This window comes from Myotis daubentonii, chromosome 16, assembly GCF_963259705.1.
Source record: "Myotis daubentonii chromosome 16, mMyoDau2.1, whole genome shotgun sequence".
Classification (NCBI taxonomy): Eukaryota; Metazoa; Chordata; class Mammalia; order Chiroptera; family Vespertilionidae; genus Myotis; species Myotis daubentonii.
The window spans coordinates 34,146,177-34,166,060 of record NC_081855.1 but is presented as its reverse complement, the minus strand read 5'-3'; the positions used below and the strand labels follow the sequence as shown (position 1 = coordinate 34,166,060).

Sequence of the window (19,884 nt, the reverse complement as noted above, 5' to 3'; positions counted from 1 at the left end):
AGGTGCCTTTGCCGCCCTGGCCAGTGATAGCAGGAAGTAGGGGTGGAGCCAGCGATGGGAGCTGGGCACGGTCGAAGCTAGCAGTCCCAGGAGCTAGGGGTCCCTTGCCTGGGCCTAAAGCGAAGCCCACGATCGCGGGGCCGCTGCAGCTGCGGGTCCCAGCTGCCCGGGCCGGACGCCTAGGCCAGAGGCGTCAGGCCTGGGCAAGGGGCCGATCCTGCGATTGGAGGGTGATGGGGGTCAACGCCTGAGGGCTCCCAGTATGTGAGAGGGGGCAGGCTGGGCTGAGGGACACTCCCCCCACACACACACCCAGTGCACGAATTTCGTGCACCGGGCCCCTAGTGTATATATATAATTAAAAAAAAAAACTTGAGGTACTTATGTTCTCTCTACTTAGCTGGCCTCACTTCTCTGCTCCCTTCCATAGCAAAATTCCTTGAAAAGATTATGTACACATATTCAGCTCCAACTCCCTCTCAGCCTCTCCTACTTCCACCACTCTGCTGAAACTGTTCTTATAGATTTGTCAAATATAGTGGACAGTCTGTTCTCATCATACACACCTCTCAGCATTTGACCAACTGATCATTTCTTCCTTGAAATACTCGCCTTTCTTGGCTTCTATTGCATTCACTCTCTCGGTTTTCTTAGCTCAAATGTCACCTCCTCAGAGAAGTCTTCCCTGACCACCCTATTTAAAGTGGCCTCTTGCCAGGAACCCTTCATCTCATATTCTGTTCTTTGCTTCACAACAACTATCACAATCTCTAATTATCTTATATATGTATTTGTATATTGTTTATTATTAGCCCTTTGCACTATTTTATTTTTCACCAGGTTTGTTGTCTGCTTTCCATCTTTTCATGTGAACATAGACTTGATCTTGCTCACTGCTAGAATAGTGTCTAGCACATAGTAGGCCCACAATAAATACTTGCTAAATGAAAGGCACTGTGGCTGAATGTTCAGCACTTCTCCTTCCAATTTCAGGCAATATGTTACCCTTTGGTGACAGATATCTTTTCCTTTTTGTTTTCCAATATTTCCCTTAATGCTCTATTTAGCCAGATTTCAACCTGAGTTAAAATGTCAGGCAACAGGGTAACATTTAAATCATGATTTGACTCAGATCTAATGAATTCCCTCATGGAATGTCCCTATTCATCATTATCAATCAGAGTGCTGGCCTCTGGAACCTTCTTTCGCAGAGCCAAACCTATGTTTACTCCAATGGAGTACATTTACAGTGGGTAGAGAGAATACAGAGGCTCTGGGCTTAGGCAGAGGACCTAAATACATCCTCATTTCTGCTTTATGATCCATCTACCTATACTGTCACAAAGTCTACATAGTATTATTGAAATACGCAAGTTTTAAATATCTCCAACAACAGTTATCTGTCTAGGAAAACCTTCCCAAACTGCAGGCAGTCTCTCTCATCTAGGGTATTTAGCTCTTCTTCACAACCTCTCAGCCCAATAGTCATGGGAAGGTGGTTTACCTAAAGTCACTTCACTATTCAGGGGTGTGAAAATGTACAAAACTAGACAGGTATGTCTGTGCTGATGTAATTCTATGTGTGTAACTGTGAATGAATACTAGAGATCATTTGGTCAGAATATTTGCAGAGGAAAAAATTGAGATGTGGAGAAATCAAGCAATTTTCTCAAGAGGACGTAGTTAATAATAGCCTGTATTAGAACCCAGTTCTCGTAATTCCTAGTGCAGTGCTTTCTCCAGTGCAACTCACCAACTTATTCAGTCCCAGTTCCCTGCTCTACTCTGTAAATCACTTTCCTTATTTGAAATCTCTTTATCTCTGTATGTTGGTGTGTAAATCTATATGCCTGTCTTAGTGAGCATGCTTGTGAATGTCTACGTGTCTACCTGCAAGTATTTATAAAGCATATCACTGGGCGTTTATGCCCTTTCTCCTAAGGAAACCTCTGGGTAATTACTGTTTCTTATGTTGGCAGCAGTGATCAGGGAAGACCTTCTGAATCAATCATTAACAAGCAAATTTAGTCCTCTCTCCAATCAGCTCTATTCCTGGGTCTTCATGAAACGGGGCAAGATAATTAGGGTGGAACCAGACTCTCCCAGGGTCAAACTTGGTTCTAGGGCAGTGAAAATGCCTAGAGACAAAGCTATAAGGGGCAGTGACAGATCAGCAGCATACTGTCTCTGCAAGGAGCATGTGCTCAAGCTGACATGGATACCATCTTGGTCTTCAGCCTAATCATTACATCCTACGATGCCAACAAGAAAGGTAAGTGCTACTCTAGCCTAATCTCCTGGAAAATCCAAAGAGAGACCTAGAAAGTGTTTGGGGTCTCTTCTGGCAAATAGAGATATAGCCAATACTCAGTTGGCAATGCTTTCCAATCATCCTATGCATCCTCTTGCAGGACTGCAACTTATTCAACCCAGAAAGATAGCTGTCTGTTTCATGGTGAGAAGCCTTCAGAGAATGTCTTGTTCATGTAACTAACATCAGAGTCCTTTCACATGGCTTTCTCTCCTGGAGGGTGCTGTCACAAATCCATAGCCCCTCACAAGATGTCTTCCTTTTTAAGGTGTTACATCCGAATATGTGGGGATGCTCTTGGGAGGGGAGAACTAAGAAAAGGGTGGTGTGGAGGTGAAATGGCACCATTTTCTGCTCTTTGATAACTGTTCATTTAAAACATGATTTTTCAAAGTGTCCTAAACATTTCCTCACTATAATTAGCTCACCAGAGTTAAGGCCAAAGAGTATAATGTGCAGTAGTAGCAAATTTAGCAAATGAAGAAAACTCACACAAAAAAGAAGAAGAAAAAAAGAAAAAGAAAACTCACAACACCCTGTGAGTTATATGGCAAAAAGCATAAATTACTATGACCTATGGTTCCATAGAATTCAGAAAGATACCTTGTTCAAGGTTACGCTTAATAAACTTTCAAAAGTTTTAAAACAAGAACAGGAAGGAGAAGAAGTAATAACCAGTGTTTGAAGGAAAGGTTGGTTAGTCTTTCATTAATTAACTTCATTTAACTCTATTTCACCTCCCCACCCCCAAGGATAATAGATTGGTACTCAATTTTCTTTATACTAGTCTAACTTCCTCTTGTATATACTTTTAAGTCTTTGGGAGAAATTTTTATATTACCAATTGCAAGCTTTGAGAGAAGGAACTACATTATTTTGTATCTCCCTCTCCAGTGTCTGAAATTCTAAACAGTAAAGCCTGACCCTTTTTTTTTTTTTTTTTTTTTTACTTCCAGAACTCAGAGATAGCCATTGTCAAGTGGAACAGCTCCCTGGGCTCTTCTCAACAGGTATGAGAAGCACCACGGATGTCCTAATGTCAGGTATGGAATAAGCTCTCCTTTCCTGAAAAAAAAAAATCACTTTGCCAGAAAGTTTTTACTTTTAAAAGATGCCTATCTCTCCCATTCCTAGCTCAGATCTCAAATACCCTATTTTAAAGATATGTATTCCCCCAAAAAGCTTTCTGGAAACCAATTTTTAAAAATGTATTTTATTGATTTTTTACAGAGAGGAATAGAGAGTTAGAAACATCGATAAGAGAGTAACATCGACCAGCTGCCTCCTGCACACCCCCTACTGGGGATGTGCCCACAACCAAGGTACATGCCCTTGACCGGTATCGAACCTGGGACCCTTCAGTCCACAGGCCGACGGTCTATCCACTGAGCCACACCAGTTAGGCCTGGAAACCAATTTTTGAATTAACTCTTATTAGCTAAGGCATGGCTATATAAATCAAAAAAGGGGGTGAAGAACAAGAAGGAGGCAGTACTCAACCCTCTCTGCACTAGAGAAGACAATCTATGAGCATTTCTCTGGGCTGAACTTACTGCAATTACCTATCTTCATGGGATTCATGGTAGGAAGAAAGAAAGGCAGGTTTGTACATTAAGTACCATAAGCACATAGTGAGGGAAAAATCAACTAAAAAGAGACAAAAATACAGCAGTGAAGTTTAACGAGTTCAGCCATTCAGATTAAGAATCAGCTTCCTGTCCAGGCAGTGTGGTTCAGTGGTTGAGTGTCAACCCAAGAACTGGGAGGTCACAGTTTGATTCCCCATCAGGGCACATACCTGGACTGGGTGCTCAATTCCCAGTGAGGAGCGTGCAGGAGGCAGCTGATCAATGATTCTCTCATCATTAATGTTTCTATCGCTCCCTATCCCTTCTGTTCTGAAATCAATAAATATATGCCAGCTTCCTTTATTCTCTTTGGCTTATCTCTTTGCAGAAGCTCAAGCAGAAGACAACAGGTCCACCTTCATCCAAATTCTGACTGTGGCTACCCTGCAGTGCCTTGCCTCTGGGAGCAAAGTAAAAGTCAGCCTTGAATATTCAGAGAAAAGGCCAAAGGTCAAGCATACTCTAAAGAACCTGCGAGTTATTGCCGCTCCCCATAGAAACAGCACAGCTTTCCCAAGCTGTCACCTAACCCCCACATCCAACTTTCAGAATGGATCTCTTCTAACAGGCAGAGGTGAGTTTGGAACATGAGGTGAAGGTAGGCATGACTTTTACTTATAACCCTGAATGCAGGTAGAGCTTAGCAGCAGCTAATGCCTCAAGGAAATGGATTATCCTCTCCTTTGGCAAATCTATGTCCTCTCTGAGACTCAGTTCTCTAATCTCTAAGGGCTCTTCTAGTCCTGACATGCGGCAATTTTCACATGCTCTCATTTCTGATGGGTCGTCTTTCACAATGGTTATTTGATTTTGATTTACTCTGAATGCACATAGTAAAATGTTCAAACAACACAGGTTTCCAGTGAAAAGTAAATCTCCCTTGTTCTACTTCCTCAGTCCTCTAGTACTCTATCCCTGAGGGAAACCCTATTAACAACTTGCTGAGTTTCCTTCCAGAGATATTCTAAGCATGTATGGATGTATATATTTTAAACACATAAATAGTAGCATATCATATACACTATTCAATACCTTGCTTTTTTCCACTTAACAATGTATCATATAGGTTGTTCCATATCAATATGTATAAACTAGAGGCCCAGTGCATGACATTTGTGCATGGGTGGGGTTCCTCGGGGTGGCCTGCGAAGATCAGGCCCTAGCTCGCATCCCCAGCCTCACAGCCCTATCTGGCACCCTGCCTTGGCCTGGCGCCACCCACTCACCTGCTCCACCATCCCACCATGGTCCAGCTCTCATCGGGGCCCATTGTGGCCGGCAGCACCTCCACTGTAGCCCACTGCCAGCACTGCTATGCCCGCCATGTTATGCACCCCCCCCCATTGGTCAGCGCACATCATAGCGAGTGGTCAAACTCCAGGTCGGTCAAACTCCCGCCCGAAGGGACAATTTGCATATTAGACATATATAGGATATGTCTCATTCCTTGTAACTGTTGCACAGTATTACATTTTATGGCTATACTATCACCAGTTCCCTATGGATGGATGGATATTTTGGTTGTTTCCAAACTTTTGCAAATACAAACAATGCTGCAAGCAATAATCTTATATATTCTTCTTTGTGTGCCTACAATTTATCAATAGGATAAATTCCAAGCAGGGTTGCTGTATCAAAGTTTAATAGATATTGCTAAGTTACCCTCCACGGTGGTTGTTCGGTTTTTCACTTCCACACACATTGAGGGTGCCTGTTCCCCCACAGTTGCTGAACAATGGCTCTTGACCTCTGCCTTAAGTTTCTCTGCTTCTGTCCTTCCTTCTCCCACCCATTCTTTCTGTCAACTAGTTTATGATCTATACATTAGTATTGGCAGTTCCTCCTACATACAGGCAATTCCCTAGAAGCTACTGTTGCACTGCTGGAAAAAATTAAATAAAACTTGACACTTTTAGAGAAACTGGGGGTTCACCAGCAGAATAATGGGGGAAAACTTTTAAAACTACCATCTGTTTAGAGGACTAGAAATTGGGAAATAAGTGGATAGGTTCTTGGGATGTGGCCCAGTTATAGTAAATTATAAATCCTCACATGACATGAATGTTTTCATTCCTTTATTATACTTTCTAAAGTTCACATGGTAATCACTTTTGTGTGAAAAAACAACAACACAAAAAACTCTTAAAAACGTAAAAGCCTCTGACAGTATTTGGGGGATTTCAGTCATTCAGTGTTAAAGCAAATTAATTCAACCAGATTGTTCTCTTTCTAACATGTGACACCCCCACCCTATGAGTCAATGATAAGTGTGATGGGGAACAGTGAACTTAAGTCATTTTGGAGTCTAGAGCACTTTGTACAGGGTGAATCTTTCTTGGATATAATGCTATGCAGTGTTGGACTCAGAGCAATTAAGACACTAGCTTTTAGAGATTTGGGACAGGGAAAACTGGGAGATTAAGGGGAGAGATGCCAATGATCAACCTGCCCTAATTCAGCAATTTGCTTTGGGCTAGCCTAGAGTCCAGGGAAGGAGGAAAAGTTTAAGCCAGCGATTTTCAATGGGTGTGCTGCAAGAATTTTTTAAGACACGCAATACCTGATTTTTAGTCAGGGGCACTGGCCTGTTTCCCTTAGATTGTTAAATTAAAAAATAGCTGTCCAGTGTGGCTGAATGAAAAATTATACCTATTTATTTTTGTCAGTTTGGCAAAAAAAAAAAAAATCTTTTTTGGGTGTTCCCTGGAATTTTGGTAGCTTCTGTGTGCCATGAGATGGAAAAGGTTGAAAATAGCTGGTTTAAGCTAATACCCTGTACTATTTGAACTGTGCAAAGAAAGTAAATGGATATTTGCAGGTTAGTTTGGGGATCTAATCATCAGTCAAGATACATTTCTTGAACAATGATGAATTGCAGACACCCAATTTAGAGTGGAATTTTGAAATATTGCCCCATATGTGAGTATGAAACTGCCTATTCTGAATTCAAACTTACACTGAGTGCCAGGAAGTGACACACTCCAAGTATAGTAGAAATAAGGTACATGGTCAAATTTATAAGGTCATAGAAGAGATGCCCACTATAGACGACATCAGTCTGCACAGGAGAATGTCCCAGAAACAGAAGTCAGTGCGTGGAAATGTTCCCAGAGCAAAGTAGGAATCTGAAACTGTAAGAATGAGAATGGACTGCAACACAGTTGGTCATCAGAAGATGTGGGTTGACATGCAATCTAGAAAAATGTAAGACGACGACTATTTGTTACTGTTTATGGAATTTGGCCAAGGAAAAGATCCTCTATTATAAATATTCTGATAATTCTTTCTGATGAGAGAGGACTCATAGGTCTTTATCATGTCTGATAAGGTTTACACCATCTAGTTCCTATTCCTTAGATTCTATATTAATCAAGAAACTTTCCAATTATGCATTAGGTTTCACAAGAACCTGTAGGTTTAGAAAAGGGTATCTAGAAGAGAAAAACATCATATCTGATCCATTTGACAGACACATTCTCCTATGTAAATATTTTAATGTCATTTTAGTATATAGATTAGATTCCTTGGAATTTGACTGGTGTGAACTAATTCCTATGGTCTGTTTACCCCATGTGAAACTGTGAGTATAGGAGAAATATTACACAAATGTTTATTCTGATATTAATGATCACTTTGGACAAGTTACTTAATTTCTCCAGTGCTCAGTTTCTATAGGTCAGTGATGGCGAACCTATGACACGCGTGTCAGAGGTGACACGCAAACTCATTTTTTTGGTTGATTTTTCTTCGTTAAAGGCATTTAAATATATAAAATAAATATCAAAAATATAAGTCTTTGTTTTACTATGGTTGCAAATATCAAAAAAATTCTATATGTGACACGGCACCAGAGTTAAGTTAGGGTTTTTCAAAATGCTGACACGTCGAGCTCAAAAGGTTCGCCATCACTGCTATAGGTACAAATGAGGGGTTTGACTACATGGTCTGATTTCTATATATGTACAGCTGAGGTTTAGATCCGAAGCACAAACCCAATAGCCCTTTCAACCTGCTAGTATTATTACAGAATAGGCTCTGAAAGAGACTTCCATTTAAATACAATGCACCTAATGTTCCCTTTTTAAAATAAGTTATTTTTTAAGAAAGCAAAGCATCATCTCCTAAATCATCCATTTCATAAATTTTGATTTTTGTTTCTCTCATTAAAGTGGGGCATTCATGCCCAAATATCCTTAGCCAAAGAAAAGCTAATATTGCAATTCCATCATCACTGGGAATGGAGAGCTGTATTTACAAATGTGCTCCACCTTAATGCTGTTACCTAGTAGATGAGATCTACTACTAGAGATGAACTGCCAACATGGATGGGCATTAATTCAGAAACTAGGCAGAAATAAAAATACACTGACAGATGAAGAAGCCTATTAAGTAGACTTTGCAATAGTGGCCCCAGAAGGTGGGAAGACATGCTATAATGAAATACCATTATCCCTATGGTTAGTGGGCACAGTTCTACTTAGAGGAACTCTAGGTTTTTCCTCCTCCTCCAATCATAATATAACTCAGTGTGCAGAGTGTTTTCACCTGCTTTCTCATCTTCACATCACCCATATGAAATAGGTAGATCAAGGATTATCCTTTATAATAAAGAGCTAATGTGCTAATTAGACTCAACAGCAGAACGACCATCCGGGGCTGCAAGGGCCGGGCCCCTTGCATGAATTTCGTCCATTGGGCCTCTAGTTTTATTATAACCATCTTACAGACAAGGAGACCAAAACTCAGAGAACTTAGGTGACTTGTCCAAAGTGAAATTTGCTTATCTTCAGCTCATCAGTCTCATAAAACATATGTTATTACTTCAGAGACCTGACAGGCACTATGCTGAAAATACTTCACATAATTTCCTTGTTTTTTTCTTTTGAAACTGTGGCTCTTTGTCTCTATCTTTGCTAACACTGCCTTCCTGATTAAAATGAAATCAAGGATGAGTCCTTACCCTGTAATTTCATGTACAGTGTCTGGTACTGTGGCCACTGGCCTCTGAAGTAAGGAACTATCATTTTCACATGGATTTAATCAAGACATGGGAGAGTAATTTAGAAACATCAAGTAGGACTTACAGACCTCAATTTAATAAGCAATGATAAGAGACCATTCAAAATGGAATAGGAACCACTGTCTGAATTGGATTAGGTCAATTCTGGAGGCAAGTGAAGTTCATTCCAGACTACAGCCAGAATTTGTCTGCATCATCTCATCACTTCCAGAGCTGGTCTGAGTCACCATCATCACTCATTGGATTTCTGCAATAGCCTCCTAACAGGTGACTGCTTCTACCCTTGTCCCACTACAGTTTCTTTCAGTGATCCTTTAAAAATAAACCCATCATGTCATTCCTCTGCTCAAAACCTTGTAATGGATTCCCATTTCTTTTTTAAAAATATGTTTCTATTGACCTGAGAGAGGCAGGGAGAAGGAGAGAGAAAGAGAGAAACATCAATCGGTTGCCTCCCCAAAGCACTCAACCAGGGATCAAACCCAGGTATGTGCCCTGACCAGGAATTAAACCCGGTGACCTTTCAGTGCACAGGATGGGACAATGCTCAACCGCCTGAGCCACACCGGGCAGGACTGGATCCCCATTTCAATCAAAATAAAACCAAAGTCTTTAAACTAGCCTACAAGGCCCTCAGTGATATGGGCCCATTTCCTTCAGTGGTTCTCAACCTTGGCTGCACATTAGAATCACCTAGGAATCTTTTTAAAATCCTGATTTCTGGGCCTCATCCTCCGGAAATTGTTTCTTTGTTACTAATGTTGTGGCCCCACCTCATAACAAAGATACATGTTGAGAACCACTGCTTTAGATCCTTATCTCCTACTCCTGCCCCCTTGGTCACTCTACTCCAATCTCACTGGCCTCCTTGCTTGTCCTCTAAAACTGTAACATGCCAGACATCTCTGCCTATACTCTAGCTCTCGCCTCTGCCTAGGTCACTACAACAGGTTACCTTGAATAACATCATTTTGTTATAACATTGATGGGAAAAAAATTGATTTCCACTAGGGCAGTGATGGCGAACCTATGACACGCGAACTCATTTTTTTGGTTGATTTTTCTTTGTTAAATGGCATTTAAATATATAAAATAAATATCAAAAATATAAGTCTTTGTTTTACTATGGTTGCAAATATCAAAAAATTTCTATATGTGACACGGCACCAGAGTTAAGTTAGGGTTTTTCAAAATGCTGACACGCCGAGCTCAAAAGGTTCGCCATCACTGCACTGGGGCCACTGTCTGTGTGAAGTTTGCATGTTCTCCCTAGCCTGCAAGGGTTTCCCTCTGTACACTGGTTTCCTCTCACACCCCAAAGACGTGCATATTACGTGACTTGGTGTATCTGCATTGCTCTAGTCTCCATGTGGGTGTATGTGAGGGTGCCCTGAAGTGGAAGGGCTCCCTGTCCAGGGTTTTCCCCCGCTGAGTGGCTGGGATAGGCTCTGGCCACCCGCAACCCTGAACTGGCATAAGCAGCTTAGAAAAGAATTATCTTGCTTTTTTAAAATTAATATTTATTAAATATATGTATAGTTCACATTTATTTCAAAGTTTAATATTATAAGTGTTTGGGGTCTTTAGAAATTTGGTGACTTTTTTTTTTTTTATCAGAAATATGCCGTAGGAACCCAATTCTTGTTTATATCAGTTAGCCTATGGGACAACTGGTTTTGTTATATGTCATTTCGCCTTAAAGTCACAGTTTCCAAACCTAGCGACAACATTAGTGAGGACTTACTATACCTTCCAGGTATCTGCATGGCTAGTCCCCTCACCTCCTTCAAGTCTTGGCTCAATCCTCACCTTCTCAATGAAACTAGCCTACACTGCATGTTGCCAAACCACTGCCCACCTGCACCGCATCCCTAGACTGCTCCCTTACTTTCCTCTACTTTTTAAAATATTATTTTTATTTTTTTTATTTATTTAAGATAGGAAGGGAGAGGAAGAGGGAGGGCGAGATAGAAACATCAATGATGAGAGAGAATCATTGATCGGCTATCTCCTGTATGCCCCACACTGGGATGGAGCCCGAAACCTGGGCATGTGCCCTGACCGTGAACCAAACAGCGACCTCCTGGTTCATAGGTCAATGCTCAGCCACTGAGCCATGCCAGCTGGGCACCTTCCTCTACTATAACTTTTTTTTCTTTGTAGCACATACCATAAAATTTACTCTATTTATTGTGGTCTGCTTCCCCCTCGTCCCCTCAACCCTTTCTCTCCTTTACTCCTTCCCTGGCTAGAATGCATCCAACTGATATATCCAAAGTAATGAAGTAGTCTCTGGCACATAATAGATACAGTATTCATTTTTAATTATTTGCAGAGTGAATGAAATTGAGGAGTGCATGTAGCTGGGTGGGCTTTCCTTCTTCTTCCAACTCCTTTGGCTTTCCCCGATCCCCTCTCAGAGTAGTTGACTTACACTCCACCAGACAAACTTGCAGCAGTCATTAAGGCAAATGATAATATTTCATGCTCCTCCTTGGACTTTGGAGCCATCTTTTTAAAAGATGGAAACTTTGAACAGTGTTACGCCCTCCATCCTTATTATTATTATGGCCTTAAGAATGATAGGCAAACAAGATATGGTCTACTCCTCCGCTTTGATCCTACATTAGTCAAAGGCCTCCTGGGGATTTTAATCCATATCTCTTATTAGTATCTCTATTCTCATTTACTCTTGGCATTATTTGGAGCTTACACCCTAAACCTATGGACAGGTCAATGGGGCCACAGTGAGAAGTTTAGTATCATCTTGGGCAGAGCTAGGGTCTTTTGTCAGATAAAATCAAATGCAGGATAAAGTTTTCTCAGTTGTCCTTTCATTCTTTCTTTTTTTATAGCTTTTTTACCAGGGATCTTCCAATGTAAGGTCTACCCAGCAATGAGGACTTCATTAGAGGCTTTTCCCACCACTACCACCTCCATAACTCCAGGGAATAAAGAAGGAGAGAAAACTACAAGTATTGATGATTTTTCTACCCCTTTGAAACAACAAGGTACAGAATAAGTAATGGTGAGAAAAGAACAGAAAGAAAAACATTTTTAACCCCAACATTAGCCTGGGTCTCCTAGGATTTTCCTGGAGGTTGAGAAGTTACACAGAGTTTCTATTAGAAAAACCACTCCATTTCTTATGGAAAAAATCAGTTTCTCTATAAAGGAGGTCCCAGAAATGTTTGTAGTTTAATACTTGGTAATAATAAATGACTGTTACTGCTTTATGTATTTACTATTCTACACTTTTTATCATTGCTTTAGAGTGTACTCTTTCTATTTATAAGAAAAGTTTGCTGTAAAACTTTGTGTTAAGCCAGCAGCAGCCTCATACATCCTGTGTTTACTGTCTCTTGATTATACCCTTTTCTCTTGTGCTTGATTTAATCTCAGGTTGTTTTATAAATTTTGTGTAGCTTAAATGTACAGTGTTGTATCAAGTCTACAGTAGTGTACAGTAATGTCCTAGATCTTCACATTCACTCACCCACTCACTCACTGACTCACCCAGAGCAACTTCCAGATGTGCAAGATCCATTCATGGTAAGTGCCCTGTATAGATATACCATTTTTTATCTTTTACACTGTATTTTTACTGTACCTTTTCTATACACAAATACCAATGTGCTACAATTGCCTACAGTATTCAATACAGTAACATGCTGTACAGGAGCAATACACTATACCATATAGCCTAGGTGTGTACGAGGCTATACCATCTAGGTAGTGTAAGTGCACTCTCTCATTTTTGCTCAGTGATGGAATTGCCTAATGATGCATTTCTCAGAATGTATCCCGGTTGTTAAGGGGCATATAACTGTACTAATAGTGCTTTACCTCAACACCAATGAGCTAATCTTGCATCCAGATTTGGGGACAGAATGAAATGTATTTATGTGGTAGGTAATACCAGCCACTGCATGTATAGACAGGCGACATTTACACACTAAGCAATTATTATAGTGATGGCAACAACCAAGTGCATGTTTCATCTGCACGGCTTTTAGAAATGACCTTCCCTAAATTGGCCAGAACTCAAATTCTGTAAGATCCTGGCCTGGGTTACATCCTAGTTCCTACCGGGAGAAAAATAAATATGAGACTAGTAATAACAAGATGCATATAAGCCATTTGTCCCCAAATTTGACTTATGACCCAGGAGCAATGCCAACTCACCTTTGTTCCTCCTATGCCCCACTAAAGCCACGGGGAGCAAAGGAGGGTACTTTTCTAAGTAGAGACCCTGAGAGGGCTGCTGGTGAAAGAAGAGTTTAGAACTCCTTGGGCACTCCCACCCCCTTTCCTCTCTTGAGAGCAGTGCAAGAATGGGTCCTACTTGATCATGGAAAAATCCCAAATCCCAGGGAAGGTCACTCTCTGAGATTGGAGCAGAGCCCATGATGCCCACCCCACTCCTGACTCTAAGTCTGAACTGGAAACTGGGCCTCCTCCTCTGAATCTAGCTGGACCCCTCTTAGTCATGTGAGCCAAGAGTCCTTCAAATCAGAGGGTTGATCTCTTCCCTCTCTCAAATTCTCTTTCTCCCTCTTCTACTCCTCTCTCTCCTTTTAGACACAGATGAAAATCTAGAGAAGAGGCAGAAATGGAGCATTGTGGTCAAATTTCTCATTGCTGGTACTCTGTTGTTCAGTGGAATCGCTATTACAGTGTTTGTCATTTTTGAAGTTCCATGTCCTGTAAGTTTGCTGATGTATTGGGTCCTTGGGCTTGATCTATAAAAAGCTCCTTTTCCAGAGGTAGGTTGGCATAATAAGAAAAACATACTGTAGACTTTGGAGTTTGGACAGACCTACCACTCACACTCACTGAGTGGCTTTGAGAAAGTTGCTTGACTTGTCCAACCTCAGTAGTCTCATCTTCAAAATGGGACTAATGATATTTGCCTCTTATGGTGGTTATGAGGTTAACTGAGATCCTGTGTGACAGGTGCCTGGCACATAGTAGGTCCTTGCTAAATGTGAGTTCCTTTCCTTTGCTGTACTTGTACATTCTCTAGAGAGGATAGAGCCAATAGAACAGAATCGTTTCTTTAGAAGAGATAATTTTATTTAAATGGCCCAACATGAGGTTTGGAAGATAATCAAGTGCATACCAGCCACCTAAAGTTAATACCAGTCATTTTTCTCCCCTCAGTGTCAATGCCTAAGAACCAGAGAACTATGCCAATGCCGGCGAGTGTGGGGAAGGCAAAGGAAGGAAGGCCAACAACCCGAGGCAGCTGAACCCCAGCCTCACTCTCAGCCAGAGAAGGAAAGTGTTCCCTGTATGGTGTGTGCATTTGCTCGGAGAAAATGGGGCTAACATATAAGTGCTGGGGGACAGGAAGCTGCTTCTGTTACGAAGCAAATGTGGTTAACTGTTTTATGTGTCAGGAAATAGGTAGGTATTTGTATGCTATTTTCTTACCATTAGCCCAGCCATAACATGGTAGGGTACATACTGAGAATGCAGATTCCTGGGCCCCAGATAGAATGAATCAGCAGAATGAATCAGGAATTTTTAACATGCTCCCTATGTAGAGGTGAATTTACTGTAAAATTAATGATGCTTAAGCTTCAGGAACCATGGGACCTTGTATCCAATTTTGTATTTTTAAAAGTATATCATTTTTCTTTTTTAAAATGTTTTATTGATTTCATTTTTTGTTGTTATTAATCCTCACCTGAGGAAATTTTTTCCATTGATTTTTAGAGAGAGTGGAAGGAAAGGGGAGAGACAGAAAGAGAGAAACATTGATGTGAGAGAGACACATCAATTGGTTGCTTCCCACGTGCGCCCTGACCAGAGCAGGGGATGGAGCCTACAACCGAGGTACGTGCCCTTGACTGGAGTTGAACCCCAGACCCTTCAGTCTGAGGGCTGGCATTCTATCCACTGAGCCAAACCATCTAGTACTTTATTAATTTCAGAGAGAGGAAGAGAGAATAGAAATATCAATAATTAGAGAGAATCATCTATCAGTATGCCCCTTACTGGGATGGATCCCGCAACCCATGCATGTGCCCTGACTGGGAATCAAACTGTGACCTCCTGGCTCATGGGTTAAAGCTCAGTCACGGAGCCACTCCTGCTAGGCTGTTTTGTTTTTCTTAAGAAAAGCTCCCCCAAACCTATAAGAGCTTCAGAGACCACAACTATGTGTCCATCCCTGCCTTTAGGTAACTCTTACATACACCAAAGTTTAGGAACCACTACACTTGAACACAGTTTGATTTTTGGCAAAACAGCTTTTTTCCTCCATACCCTTGGGTTTCCTGACAAGATTATAAATTCATATTGCCCTTTAGTGTCTGAAACAGACACTACCCGACTAGTTCAGCTCAGCTGCTTTAAATCCAATTTCCCCATGAAGAGTGGATTCAGCCTTTGCATATAAGAAATTGATGGGCACCTTCTCTACAACAACTACAAGACAAAGAGACTAGGTCTCCAATACTTTCTAAATTAAAAATGGTACCCACTTTTGTAGAATTACAGCATTAAGAATGGGTCTCAAAGATTAAGTGTCCAGGATGGTACACATGCTGCTCCCCTTTAATTCTGTGTTGGCTGCACATATCAATAATCAACCATAGTGCAACTAGAAGATGAGTAAGTTCTGGAAGTCTAATGCATAGAATAGTGAGTACAGTCAACAATACTGTATTATGTACTTCAAAATTGCTAAGAGACTAGATCTTAAATGTTCTCTGCCGGGAGCCGGTCCATCCTTGCTGTTTCAAGGGACCTGGCATATATGGCATACGGTTCTTAATGTGTTTGCTCACCTTCTTGGCGCTGTGTTTTAACCAAGGTCACCTCTCCGAGAAAGGTTGAATCCCCAGGTGGGGATTTTCCCCTGAAGTTAGGGAGGGAATAAAACCCCTCAACTAAGTGCCAGGCGGGTAATTAATCCCTTTAACTACGAACAATCATGCTTAAACTACATAATCTTTTCTCCCTGGAATGGAGATAAGAAACGCCCTAACCTTTGTAATAGAGATTGATAGGATTGAATCAACTGGTATAAATACAGTTGTAACAAGACAGAAACACTCAGAACTTAGAACAGAATCAAGAAGACAGAACCTACACGGAGCCTAGAGACAGAAGAACTTCGCTGGAGAGAGCATGCCGGAGGATCCTGGAGAGGGACTGGCCTCAGAGCCTAGAGACAGAGCCTAGCGGGAGAACATGGCAAGGGATCCTGGACTGAACCTGACTACAGAGATTGGCAGGAGAACCTGACTGGAACCTGGACACTGAACCTGACTGGAGAGCCTGGACAGAACCTGGCTGGAGAACCTAGCGAGGGAACATGGCTACAGAACCTCGCTGGAGATCCGAAGCAGAACCTCTCTGGAGATCCGGGCTAGAGATCCTGGCTAGGTTGCTGATCAACTGAACGCTGTCTCCGTGTCATTCCTTCTTCACCGACTCCGTCCACACCTTTGGGGAACACCTGGACCCGCTGGGGCTGGACCCCGGCAGTTCTCACCACAAAAAAGAAAAGATAATTATGTTCCGTGATAGAGGTGTTAACTAAAGCTACAGTAGTAATCATATTACAATATATAAATATGTCAAATCAACACATTGTACACCTTAAACTTACACAATGTTATGTGTCAATTATATCTCAATTTTTAAGAAATCAAGCACAGCACTCTTTCCACCCAGGAATGGTATCAGAATCTTTCTTATCACATTGCATCAGATACTCAATGCCAACTTATTTGTCATCTCTGGTTTAGGTTAATATTTTTCATAATTTTGTTTCTTTTATATATATATATATATGTATATATATTTCTTTATTGATTTCAGAGAGGAAGGGAGAAGGAGAGAGATAGAAACATCAATGATGAGAGAGAATCATTGATTGGCTGCCTCCTGCACACCCCACACTGGAGATCAAGCCCGCAACCTGGGCATGTGCCCCTGGCTGGAATTGAACCTGAGACCCTTCAGTCCGCAGGACAATGCTCTATCCACTGAGCCAAGCCAGCTAGGGCATTGTTTCTTCTAATATTGGATGATGAGCTCATGTAAATTAGTATGATTTTATCATCTGGTGTATTTTTAATTCTTTACTCCAATCTACATTATCATTTCTACTGAATATTGGAAAAAACTGGTCTGAAGGGGACTATAAAGTTTAGTTTAGAATTACAGGAAACCATGAAGCAGCAACTCTGAATTTTTCCCATAAACAAAATAAGCTGCTAAATAATAAAAGAAATTAATAAAAATAGTAATAAGTAATTTTATACAAATTGCCTTATTTGAGCCACGTAGAAATCATGGGAGGGAGCTAGGACAGAAATATACATTTTTATTGATACTTACACTGAGGCCCAGAGAGGTTATGTGACGTTGCCAAGGTCACACGGGTGGTAGAAACATAACTGAAGTCCCGGTCTTTTCATTCCTATACTGGATTTACTGGCTTATTCATCTATTCCATAAAATTTTTTTTAAAATATATTTTATCGATATTTTACAGAGAGGAAGGGAGAGAGATAGAGAGCTAGAAACATTGATGAGAGAGAAACATCGATCAGCTGCCTCCTGCACACCCCCCACTGGGGATGTGCCTGCAACCCAGGTACATGCCCTTGACCAGAATCGAACCCGGGACCTTTCAGTCCGCAAGCCGACGCTCTATCCACTGAGCCAAACCGGTTTTGGCTATTCCATAAAATTTTACCGAAAGTGCCAATTTTACTTCTGTGTGCCAAGTTCCCGCCTTCCAGAGGCTTACAGTCTATGTTCAGAACAAGTTAGCATTTAGAAAGTACATACAAAATCAGACGGGGCATGAAGTCAGGTGTAGTGAGAATGGAAAAGGATTAGTAAAAAATATTTGGTCCACTTAGACCTAGGTCTCTGCTGCTTTTCCAACAGAGTGAGATTGTTTGGGCCTGATTCAAGGAATGAAGTAGAATTGTTGTGCAGCTGGGATCCAAAGTAGCTGCAGACCCAGGGCCTTTTCCATCCAAGGCAAATAGGTCAAGCAAGGGGTAGATGGGCTCTCTGCTGGTAGGTTATAGGGTCCAACAAATTGCAGGTTTTCCTACTAAGTGCACCTTGCAGATACTTTCTCTGTGTAAGCACAATAACTTTCCCTAGAATTATTGGGAAGCAAAGAGGAAAAATGATGAGTACTTGGAATTATACAGGGTTTTGTACTTAGCTATTTTTTGGCGGTACATTAAAAAATACCCATTTGCCATTCTTCTTTATCTTTCCTATTTTCTTTTGATCTCTAGGTTGGACAAAATGCTCCCAACTCAAACTCAACGAAAGCTGCCGGGATCACTGTTATCCACCAGACATACTTCTGAGAAGTTCTGCTCTGTCTCACACACTGCATGATGGATACTATACTGTCTTCTCACTATTATTAATCAAGATGGGCAGATTCTTGCCATTTCTGCACTCGGATCTTCAGCAGGAACATTGCAATCAATCAGTAATGCCAGGCCAATGAAGGGGGAGCCTGGGCTTATCAATCAGTTACCCTCATGCCACTGGTACTGACTGAGTCACAAGCCTCTGAGATTCACTTTGTACTTCCACAAAAAGTGGGTATCTTCTCATCCCATTAAGTGAAAACAGAAAGTCTTTCCTAAAAGGTTGAAACACAGCCTCCAAGGAATGGCGAAGAGCAGCCACAAGTGTGGCACAGTTCACCAACTCCTCTGTTATCTTCACAGCTGACTTCATGCTCACTGACTCTCAACTGGCTTAGGGTGGTGGTTCTGTTTTCCCAAGGTTTTATGATTGAGCCTCTGCCACCACAAGTAGCTATGAACACACTGATGAAGGGAATGTGAATTTAAGCATTCCAAGGTGCTTAGAGACTGCATATCATAGGACCCAGATGAGGTCTCCTGATAATCCAGAGTTCCTAAAGTGGCCCGGATATTGTACCCTACCATAGAGTGAGCAGTGTACATTCTGAATAAGGTCACGAGAGCAAAATGATTATCATAATCATTCTCAAGGAGGTACAGCTATAAGTCAAGTCTGACCTGCTTAAGTAAGAGTTTGATAAGAAAGTGGAAAGAGATTATGCTAAAGCAGGATTTAGGTAAAAAGGGAATGGTGGGGGCAGATAAAACTGTTACCCTGCCTTTTTTCATAAAAGGCTGAAACCATTCTATTTTGTTGTGGTGAAATGTGCCTGTTTCTAAATAATTCTGTTTTCTTAGTTCTCTGATAAAAACCATATACTAATTGTAGTTTTCTTTTACTTCAAGTATTGTCCAAAAAATAATGATTCTCAAAACTGTACCAACAGAGGAATATATCTTGCCATAAACCCTGAATTAATATTCAAGCAAGTCTGGAAAAGATGGAACAGAAATAAAGCATGATTGATGGTAGTTTTCAAGGAAGCCCTAGAGACCCTTTAGGCATCCTAAAGTCCATGGAGCCTTGAAAATACAGCAGGTGAAGACAACAGAGCACTGGGGCTTGCACTTGAATAAATGGGTATATGATCTGCACACTCCCACTGATTCACATCACCTCCAGTTTATCCTGCAACTGGTGGTTCAGTCTGACCATGAAATAGGAAAAACAAAACAAACAAAAAACAAAAACTTGTTCCTTCCCAAGACCATGAGGGAGGATGATAAGAAGCATTCTATACTTAGAAGCTCTTCGTCTAGAATTGATGCCTACATTCATCCCCACCCTCCCAGCCTCATCCACCACAGATGTCCTTTAATCCAGAAACATGAGATTTTTTTAAAATAATTTTTATTTCTTAAAGTATTACAAAGAGTATTACATATGTCTCCTTTTTCCCCCCCTTGACATTCCCCCAGCCCCTACCCCCCCCCCCCCCGTGTCTTGTGTCCATTGGTTAATCTTATATGCATGAATATAAGTCCTTCGGTTGATCT

At 41.2% G+C, this 19,884-nt stretch overlaps 2 protein-coding genes across 8 annotated transcripts in view; one reads left to right on the top strand and one right to left on the bottom strand.

The window, feature by feature from the left end:
• The window catches only part of ACACA (acetyl-CoA carboxylase alpha), a 269,985-nt gene that overhangs the window by 234,567 nt on the left and 15,534 nt on the right, over window positions 1-19,884 (bottom strand). The window lies entirely within an intron of this gene.
• On the top strand, window positions 1,854-19,691 carry C16H17orf78 (chromosome 16 C17orf78 homolog). Of its 3 annotated transcripts, none has more exons than XM_059669710.1 (7): window positions 1,854-2,272; window positions 3,268-3,354; window positions 4,268-4,513; window positions 11,815-11,970; window positions 13,541-13,665; window positions 14,123-14,245; window positions 18,241-18,449. In XM_059669710.1, exons 1-7 carry the CDS (start codon window positions 2,215-2,217, stop codon window positions 18,313-18,315), a joined length of 870 nt encoding a protein of 289 aa, XP_059525693.1. In that variant the 5' UTR covers window positions 1,854-2,214; the 3' UTR covers window positions 18,316-18,449. The 3 variants fall into 3 exon arrangements, with proteins under 3 accessions (XP_059525693.1, XP_059525692.1, XP_059525691.1); XM_059669708.1 differs by having other exon boundaries at window positions 1,998-2,272; window positions 14,123-14,252; window positions 18,241-19,689; XM_059669709.1 differs by lacking the exon at window positions 3,268-3,354 and having other exon boundaries at window positions 1,988-2,272; window positions 14,123-14,252; window positions 18,241-19,691.

What these genes read in the sequence shown, in the direction of transcription:
- C16H17orf78 (XM_059669708.1), top strand. Translation starts at nt 2,215, where the DNA reads ATGGATACCATCTTGGTCTTCAGCCTAATCATTACATCCTACGATGCC. An exon ending in ATCTCTTCTAACAGGCAGAG is followed by an intron (nt 4,514 to 11,814) that starts GTGAGTTTGGAA and finishes CTTTTTTTATAG; the next exon opens with CTTTTTTACCAGGGATCTTC. An exon ending in TTTTTGAAGTTCCATGTCCT is followed by an intron (nt 13,666 to 14,122) that starts GTAAGTTTGCTG and finishes TTCTCCCCTCAG; the next exon opens with TGTCAATGCCTAAGAACCAG.